The 10,000-nt window shown below is 46.1% G+C and overlaps 1 protein-coding gene across 1 annotated transcript in view; it reads left to right on the top strand.

Annotated features, from left to right (window-relative positions):
• The window catches only part of bahcc1b (BAH domain and coiled-coil containing 1b), a 58,873-nt gene that overhangs the window by 28,979 nt on the left and 19,894 nt on the right, over positions 1–10,000 (top strand). Inside the window, exons 5-11 of the mRNA XM_073489455.1 lie at positions 214–2,253; positions 3,041–3,152; positions 3,681–3,865; positions 4,788–4,928; positions 5,885–6,075; positions 7,522–7,909; positions 9,181–10,000. The exon at positions 9,181–10,000 is cut by the window's right edge and continues 86 nt beyond it. Coding sequence (XP_073345556.1) covers positions 214–2,253; positions 3,041–3,152; positions 3,681–3,865; positions 4,788–4,928; positions 5,885–6,075; positions 7,522–7,909; positions 9,181–10,000 — 3,877 coding nt within the window. The remainder of the gene's footprint in view (positions 1–213; positions 2,254–3,040; positions 3,153–3,680; positions 3,866–4,787; positions 4,929–5,884; positions 6,076–7,521; positions 7,910–9,180) is intronic.

Here is a 10,000-nt window from a genome sequence, read left to right as displayed (position 1 = left end):
ATCAGCGCTCACCGTAGGAGTAAAAACAGTTGGTAGCTTTTCAATTTGACAACATCTCATTCATTCTTTCCTTTCTCTTGATATCACAGAAACACATTTTAAAACATTGTACTTTTAATAAAATTGTTTCAAACTTTTTTCCGACAAACATTTAAATTTCTATAAATTTCTATAAACGACAACTTTAAAGATCCACTTCTCTTCTCCTCCCAGATCACTTCTACCTGAGAGGCCTTCCTCCCCAGCCCCCTCTGCTCTCCACCTCTCACAGCCTTCCTCCGCTGTCCAGGACCGCCCCGGGCCACCCGCTCGGCTCTTGCAGCCGAGAGACAGACAGTGGGGGAGGAAGCGGCAAGAGCACCAAGGATGCGGGTGAGAAAGCAGTTTCATCCGTGTCCAAAATGAAGGAGCGATCGAGCAGCAAGGAGCGGCACCAGGAGAGCAAAGACAAACAGCATCAGCTTCAACATCACCATTCTCATCAGTCGAACTCTGCCACAACTCCATCCAGCCACCACCACCAAGCTTATCCCCACCCCCACCATGCCCTCCTTCCTCACCTTGCACCGCAGGGCAGGGAGGAGGACCACAGACACCCTCTGGAGCGACACAAGGAGTACAGAGACAATGACTCAGGCAGTCAGGAGGCAAAACATATGAGTGCCTGTAAACTATCTGGTGGTTCAGTAGCAGAGACTGGCTCTGGAGGAAAGGGAGGCACACTGAGCAGCTGCAGTGGTGGTGGGGTGAGTAGACCTCCATCTGGAGGTGGCAGGCGGTGTTCCAAGGATGGACCCATAAATGGGGAGATGAGGATCAGTGAATCTTCAGCCTCTTCCAATGAATGTATGCGAAGAGGTGCAGCTGCAGTGACAGCCATCTTGGCACCTCCAACCCCCCACTCTGTGGCCTCCTACTCCATGCCTCCTCCTCCCCCTCCGCCACCTCCTCCTCATGCCCTGCACATGGGCTCCACAGTGGCAGGAGGGTGGCTACACCATGCACATCACCATCCTCATCATGAGTTTTACTGTCCCCCAAGCCCTCTTACACTGACGCCATCCAAAGACCCGGCATCCACTCCTGGAGGATCTGGCAGGGAGGCGAAAGTCATTGGCCCAACATACGTGCCCTCAGTTGGACCACTGGGAGACCTGGCATCCACTGACTGTTGTGGAGCAGGAGGAGGTGGGAGAAAGGGAGAGGACAAGAGTGGAGAAGGAGCTTATGAAAGCTCAACTCATCACCTCAGCCGACTTAGTAGTTGCCAGAAGAAGGACAAGTCCCAGCCACACCAGCAGCAGCTGGGATATGGCAAGGCTGACAAACCCCCTGACTGGAGCCACCAGACACAGCACTTCCACAAACCCAGCTCCAACGGGAGCTCTCAGCCTGAGCTGCGGTCCTGCAGCCTTGAAGCATCTTCATCGTTCAGAGATGTAGAGGTTGTGGACGATGTTTACCGTCCATCACTCCCACTAGATGCCCAGGCGACACACCCTGGTGCCGGACAGGGTACGCCCAAGAATGGCCCAGACACCAGCACTCCTCCCTTCAGGGACTGTTCCCACTCAGGTCCTCATCCTGATGGGAGGATGGGGTCAGTGGCTCACAGGGAGGGGCAAAAAGTTGCAAGGATACGGCATCAGCAGCATGGAGCGAGTACAGAGGAGAGGGGAAGAGACGGAGCTCAGACAACACCTTCCTGGGGGGCTCGAGGGGGCTACCAAGAGGACCAGAGAAAAGCCTCCCATCATGCATCAGTTGGTAATGGTGAAGTAAGAGGGCTCAGCAACAGAGCTCCAAATAGTGACCAGAACCAGCCCCATTCTCAACAGCCTCCACCTCTATCACGCTCCTCATCACACACCACTGAGGGTGAGGGCAGTGCCATGAAGAACCTAATGAACTACAGCTCCCAGCAACCTTTGCTGCTGCCACAACGAGGCCCCTTTGGAGGTCTGGGCTGCCTAAAGCAGGGTGGAGAGAGATCAGAGAAGGGGGACCGAGGTGGAGTTAAAAACAACACCTCCCTGCAAGATCCTCCCAAACAGTCGCTCCCTCCCCGTCGAGGCTCCACTAACGAGGGTGAGAGGGGAGACAGAGGCGGGAAGGAGGCGGGGGAGGCAGGTGAAGGGGAGGTGCGACAGCCTCCGGTGGGTATTGCGGTTGCGGTAGCCAGGCCGCCCCATCGTTCCCCAGACAACACCCCTGGACACAGCAGACAGGGCAGGGTACTGCCCAGCGTGAAAGGTCAGACATCATTTATGCTGCTCATACTGCAAATCAATGCTATTTCTGTGCTCTAGACTGCGTTAAGGAAAAAATCCAGGATTAACAGGATTTGTGTAAAGCCTCCAAAATTGGGAAATGCTTCAATTTAACCTTTATTTTTTTCAAAGGTTGGGATTGTGCTTGAATTTGAATATACATCTTGAAAAATGCTTGATTTGCAACATAAACTGGTGTTTCATCTACACAATCACTCATGTAAATCAAAAATCTAAATCAAATCAAAATTTTCCCAATTGCATTTCTAATAATTAAGATGTGATGATAAAGGCTTTGAGAGTCTTGTAATTTTTGGCTAAGGTGCCTTGAAAGTGCTTGAATCTTATTGATAAGAAGCTGTATGAAACCTGGATTAAATACTCGAGAGCAGCTTTTGATGTATCTTACATTTCCTGGTTCTTGCATTTCAGTGTTTGTTAACAGTGAAATAACTATCAACTAAAGATTATTTTTTTAATTAATTAACTTTAAATGTACCTTTTCATTATGATGGTTATTATAAAGTGTTAGCCAGGCCTCCTAGAACTTTAAATCCTAGAAATATATGAGGCGTGCATTTTCTGGCATGACATGAACATCATATATGACATTATTTAAGTTTCTGCATGTAGATTTTGCCGTAAAAGGAACCGTGAAACATTGTGTCATCAGTGCTGTGTTTTTTCAGAAGTGACATGAAACATTGTCATCTCATGATACTTTTGATTGGTGCCTGACCATTGCGTTGTTACTTTGGTTTTTAATTCAGGGGTGTCGCGCCCCGTGTATCCTCTTGGTCGGGAAGCAGAGGAGAGGAAGAGGATGACAGAAGAACAGATCAGCCTTCATCACCTGGACAGAGACAGAGAAATGATCATCAGGTAGATTCACAAACACCAACACATCTGAACGCACACTCACAGACACACACACACATGCAGTGGGTAGCATCTTTTTCATTTTTCCTCTCATCTGATAAGCTGCACTTCTTTTATTCTCCCGGCTTCTCTCTGCCAGTCTGAGGCTCTGCTTCTCTTTTCTCTCATCCCCTCACTCCATTTACTCTTCTCACCCTTTGATGTGGTTTTTCTGCACCCCCTCACTCCCTCTCTCCTAGATGTGGTGCATTAATGTTATGGGGACTAATACGGATGTCTCTGAAGTATCAGGCTCTTATTATGTAGTCATATTAAGGGAAGAAAACACATAATGAGAACTCATAGACGAGGCACAAGATGATGGCTGTTCCTGTTGCCGTCATATTTCCTTTTCTTGATGATTATAATGGTAGTAGTGGTAATGAAAATGACAAGGATGAAGATAATGATCATAATGACCGCCATGAGGATGATGATGATGATGACAATGTGAGGGATAATCAAGGTAATGACAAAGTACCCTCACGACAGGGAAAACAAGGAGCGCGTGGAGTTCGCCAGGATCCACCCTTCTAGTAGTTGCCATGGTGACCTGACCTCTCACCTCTTGGTTCCCGGAGGGGCCGGTCAGTTGGGGGCCGACCCTGCTGCACACGCTCACCACCACTGGATGCAAAGGACAGGAAGTCCCTCCCTCTGGATGGGGCATTCATATAGTGAGTAGAGTGGAGTTTTGCTTTATACCGCCAACATGTTATTTTCATATACTGAATAATATTTTTTATTGTTCTGTTGACATCTAGTGTCAGTCAGTGTGGGTGGTACGTGGGAGGTTTTTTTGGATATCATATTGATCAATTTTTTGTATTCTTTTTTTTGTCTTTGTGTTCAACCATTGTTCCATTGTTATTAATGCTGAATACAGGGGTCCTTTATTTATTTTTTGGAAACATTCGCTTGAGAAAAACTGAGGTGTTTAGAACAATAAACGTAAAAACACTTGTTGATGGGCTCCAGGTTGAATGACAATTGCATTTTATAAATGAGCTACAGAGACAAAATTAGTAAAAACATGTAGAAAAGAGCAAACTGGAGCTTATATCCCTTTCACACCCACCAACATCTGGCTTTTGTGTTCAGTGGTAAAGGATACAATCAACATTCCTTTCCGGGTAAAATGACTCATGACTCATGACTCTAGTCACGGGTATTTATCGACTCCAGCTCCAATCAGCAGCGATAGAAACATGGCACCTAGGGGGTTATGCTAATTTTTGCCCATTTTTAGGCACAATGCTATGATTGAAGTTGAAGTCTAGGATGATACCACCATAACATTGTCACTGGCCTCAGTGTTGTAGTCAAGAACACCCATAACCAAGACCAGAGAGTATCAAGACCAAGACAAGTTGTTTTCTCAACTTGTTTCATAAACAAGCTAATTATACAATAAAAGCATTTAATTGAAGGTTCGCATTTCTCCTGCTCCTCAATACAGGCACCAACAGTTTCCTCTTTAGGTTTTGTTTGTAGAGTGCATCTCAATATTTACCTACTAAGCACAGCCCTATCTTTTTGGAGAATTCAAATAAGTATTTAAATGTTTCTCTCATTTGACTGTGATTATCCTTATTCCAGGTCTGGGCCACGTGGGAATGAGTCCCGGCTTCCCACCAGGTCTGCCCAGTCCTCTGCAGCCCGTCTTGGGGTCACTCACCCAAGATCCCAACTCCCCGCTGGTGGTCCTACCGACAGAACCCGGGCCACATCATCACCTAGGTACGCTGAGCATCCCTTTACACCGACATCACACACACATACACACATCCAACCGAGCCCGTATTCATTGCTGTGTAGCCGTACTTACTGCCCCCTACCTCCCGCCTTCCCTCCATTTGTACCGTCAGAGCTGCTGCCATTTCTCTCCCAGAGTTTTAGTATCATTGGCTAATCATAATATAATGCTCAACTAAGTCCCTCTGTCAGTGGGACCGTGTTTTATAGCTTCGTTAATGGGAGCAGCTATTCCATCGCTCCCCCCCCACCCACCCCCTCTGCATGTGCCCGGCGTTATGCAAACCATTTTAACTGGCGTTCATCTCTTTGTGGTGGAGCACTGGTGTGTATGGACTGACTTTGTGTGTGTCGGTGTGTGCGTGTATGTGGACGTCTAAAGTTAGTTGTGTTCATGTCTGGAACAACATGAGACATCACTCAGTGTTAAGGGTTGTGTTGTACATCTCAGCCATTGCTGGAGAGAGAAAGGAGTGTGTGTGTGTATTTATATGTGCATGTGTGTGTGTGTGTGTGTTTGTGTGGTGTGTGTGTGTGTGTCAACGCTGCCTTGCAAACAGGCTGTGAAATTTAATTATCTCCCGCCTCCCTTGCCTCGCTCCGTGGGAGTTCCTGCAGAGAGGGGAAGTGCATCCACTGAACCCTTCCCCTGGGAAACATTAGCCCACTCAGGCTAATCTCACAGAACAAAGGTTCCCAGCGACAAGGCAGCCAAGGAGGGATGTGTGTGTGTGTGCGTGTGTGTGTGTGTCTGAATTCATATGATGCTTGGGTGGAGCTTTTAGGAAGATGTGTTTCCCAACATAGGAAAATAAATAAAAAATAAAAGAGAAAGACAATATAGAAATTACTTTCTTCTTTTTAACACTAGTTTTCTATTATTCACAACAAACAAAATGCCCTAAAAATCTCTAATTGTCTCTCTGTGTTTCCCACTCTAGACGTTCTAGAGCAGTCGGGTTTGTGGCCCCCTGTGTACGGAGGCAGGGGCCCTCCTTCTCACCTGCAGCATCACCCCGTCTACTCCCGCTCCTCATTCCTACGGCAACAGGACCTGTACGCCCTGCAGCATCAGCACCAGCAGCAGCAGCAGCGAGCCATGGAGCACATGCAGCGTCACTCCTTAGGACAGGTAACACTAATATGACCCAGATGCATTCAGAGAGAGGTTTCATTTTTGCGTACATTTGTGAAACGCTGTAAAGAAACTGGCAAATGAGGAAGTGTGGAAATATTGTGATCTTACACAATACATCTCCCTTCTCTGAGTAGTCAGGACTAAAATGCAGCACCAGTAGTCATAGCAGCCCTGATTTCTAAACACTGAAAGAAAAGCATATGCAAAAACCCACTCAGCAATAATCATTTGAGCCAATGACTTCCTCTTCTTGTCTTGGCAAAAGGTTTAACTGAGGCGTTGGTGTGCTGCTTTTGCACTCTCACATTGCCAGATCATTTGGCAATCGAACAGTGTGGCTGACACTGATTTCTTTTTTCATGGCTTCTCTGTCAGAGGAGTTTTTTGGTAATTGTGCCTTTTGTGGATTGTGTTTTACTACCTCTTAATCTGTTTATTCAAAGCAAACTGCTGGATCTCCTGCTTGAGATATAAAACATCAGGAAGATAACGTTTTTAGATCATTTTTAGATTTAAAAAATGTGTTTGATCCCTTTAGTGTACAATGTAGAAATGTATTAAATTATATGAAACATGATGCATTTCTCAGTTATGGAATGTAACTGAGTACATTTACTCAAGTACTGAGGTACTTCTATACTACTTGAGTATTTAGATTTTCTGTCACTTTCTACTTCAACTGCAAAACATTTTGGAGGCAAATATTTCACTTTTTACTCGATCACGTTTATTGGATAATTTTAGTTGATGGGTCAACTCATAGTATTCAGTATAAATGTACTTTTACTTTTAATTATTATTATTATGTTACCATTAGATATTATTTTAACACAATATCTTTACTTTTACTTAACTTGTACTCTTTTCGCTACTTTTAACCATTGCTGTAAAGAGTACCATAAAGTCATACTTGAGTAAAAAAAAAATGTTTTGTGTTAAAAATTGTACTTGAGTAAAAGTCTGAAAGTATCTGGTATTAAATGAAATGTATTTAAGTATTAAAAGTAATTTTCCAGCAATAAATCTACTTATGTATCAAAATACAATTATGCAAATATTCACACTATTGGTCTATCAGTCATCAGATCCGATATTTTTCAGATCATTGGAATCGGTGATTTTTTATATCCCATTGCTGAAAAAATAAATACATTTAAAATGTTTTCACTTTGGATTTGATGCAGCATGTGATCTGCACAGTAACTAGTAACTAAGGTTATTAAATAAGTATATTGGCGTAAAAAGTACAATATATGCCTTCAAAATGTGGAAGTGGAAGTATGAAGTCGTAGAAAATAGACCTAATCAAGTAAAGTACCTCAAAATTGTACCTAAGTAAATGTACTTAGTTACATTCCATCACTGCTTTTAACACAACTGGTATTTCTACAAAAACCTGAACATTATTCTTTAAGATGGCATTTTCTTCCTCTTTCACAGAGAAAACACGAGGAGCACGCCATCACCATCGAGGACTCTCCTCATGAATCTCCCGCCTCCAGAACTCCCTCCTCTTCTTCTTCCTCCTCTTCATCCACTGCCTCCTCTCACGTAGCCAAACCCTTCTCACACACCCCTCCTCCGCCCAAGACGCCCACGCCGTCTCCGGGGATGTGTCCCAGCAGCCGTCAGTCACCTTGCTACCACTCCCCGTCCAGGCGGTCGCACCCACCCAACCCTCTGACCCCTGCGCCGAGCCCAGCCGCGGCTGCACCCCGCTCCCCGGCCCTCAGTCCTGCTCCGTCGCACCTCTCTAAGGGGCTGGACAGGGGCAGTGACAGAGGGGAGGGACAGCCACCTCAGGACTACCCACAATCCCTTGAGCCAGGTGAGTGTGGAGAAGCTTGGATTTACAGTCAGAAAAATATAGACAACATCCAGGACAGAGAGTGAGAGACAAGAGATAGAGAGACATAGAGTGAGAGAGGAAAAAACGAGAGGGAGTGAGAGATGGAGTGTGCTGCTACAGAAATGAAGCACTGGTCTTTGAAGCGTGCTATTCTTTTGATTTTGCAGAAATTGTTTGAAGCATGGCTGATCTCTTGCTCTGTGTGTCCTTGAGTGTGTATGTGTGTGTGTGTGCAGTTTTTCTTTTCTTTTTTTCTGTGCAAGCTAAAGAGGGACAGCGGGCAGGTCAGCCATTAAGGTCAGAGAAAGCATATGGGCACTCAGTGTGTGTATGTGTGACCTGCCAGCGTGGGCGTGTGTGCGTCCGAGCCGGCGTGTGTGTAACAAGAGGGAAGGTCAGTGAAATCTTCAGACAGACCCTCCTTATCCTTCAGGGGTCCTTGAGAAGTACAGGCGGAAGGATACGCATTCATCTAGCTGTGTTGTCAGGGGGCGGAGGGATACCATCAATAATAAGAGCGCGGGGGTGACAGGGCCGGCGCTGCAATCACAGGAAAACGGCAGGGTGTCATCAATATCCCACGTAGATCTATACACTCACTCACACTTCTACACACACACACACACACATATACAATATATATAATATAAACTACTGTACACACACACACACACACACACACACACACACACACACACACACACACACACACACACTCCCTGTGTTTGCGGCACCCTGCTGTCAGTGTATTATGCCAACTGTAATCACGTGCTTCATCCTGTCTGCCTTAACAGAATGGCAATGAATTTACAAGGGAAAGGACTGACTTAAAGGGGCATTATGTAGTTTTGGGAAATCCAAACTCAGAATTTTAATATTTACAAAATTAATGAAGTAATAATACAAATTCAGAAATATTTATTTTTCCCATAGCTGAGTAAACGAGCTGTTCTCAGAGGTTTTCAAATATGGTCCCCAGAACACTGTTTGAAGCTAGAAAGGTGGCAGGGTCCGCCACATATAAACAAAGTAAAACAGTATGAGATTGTGTTGTCCTCTAAGGTCAATTTGTCATGAAACTGAAGAGAGATTGTTTATTCAGTTCAAAAATTCAAAAATAATTACTCCTTTAAAGAAAATGGAGATTGTATGTTTTCTGTAGATGCTTGTAAATAATTTTTATGTACAGTTTGTTGGGTTTTATGTCAAAAGACTTATTAAACATTCTTTCTTTCTCCTCCTTCCTCCAGACCTACCACCTGTTTACACTTACCCTCCGATCACCATGGGTTACAAGGCCGGGCCCTCGCCTCCTGAAGCTCACCTGGCCGAACAAGCCACGGCAGTAGAGGTGGAGCCGGCACAGCCTGACTCAAAAACCCTCCCACGTCCGTGCCACGTCCAGCCTCTCACGGAAGAAGAGGAGAGGAGGGAGGAAGAGGATGAGAGAGACTGCGAAATGGTGGTGGCATCCCAGAGTGGAGTACCAGAGGAAGAGAAGGAAGAAAGGAGGCTTGAAGCGAAAGGATGCTCCGTCTCCGAGCCCCAGAGCGAGATTTCTGGATTGCCGCCATGCCCTTCCCCAGCTCCGCTCCCAGATCCAGCCTGCCCAGCGTCAGCCACAGGCAAAGCCCTGAAAGTAGAGCTCTCTCTGAGCCTGGAGGAGCCTCAACTATCCAAAGAGCAGGAGGATGATAGGGAGCATGGAAAAGAGGACATGGAAGAGGATGAGGGAGAGAAAACGAGGCCTGAACCAACAGAATGTACCGTCTCTGTGCCTGGAGAGGAGGAGAAGGAGGAGGAGGAGGAGGAGGACAAAGATGGAGAGAATGTAGAGGTGGTTGAGGATGATGAGGAAGAAGAGAAGAACTTGGTGGAACTACCATGTAACTCTCCCACTACTTCTCCTCCGTCCTCTGACCTCGTCCTCCCTCCCACGGCGAGCACAGCGGCTCAGCTCCAAGGAGCCTACATGTGGAGCCTGGAGCTCTTGATTGCCGCCGCTCTGTGCGCCACCAGAGATGCCTTGTACCCACCTGTACCTGCTGTCCAGGCCCCGAGCCCTCCGCC

Source organism: Pagrus major, chromosome 20 (genome assembly GCF_040436345.1).
Source record: "Pagrus major chromosome 20, Pma_NU_1.0".
NCBI classification, from domain to species: Eukaryota; Metazoa; Chordata; class Actinopteri; order Spariformes; family Sparidae; genus Pagrus; species Pagrus major.
This window is presented reverse-complemented; position numbering and strand designations above follow the sequence as displayed.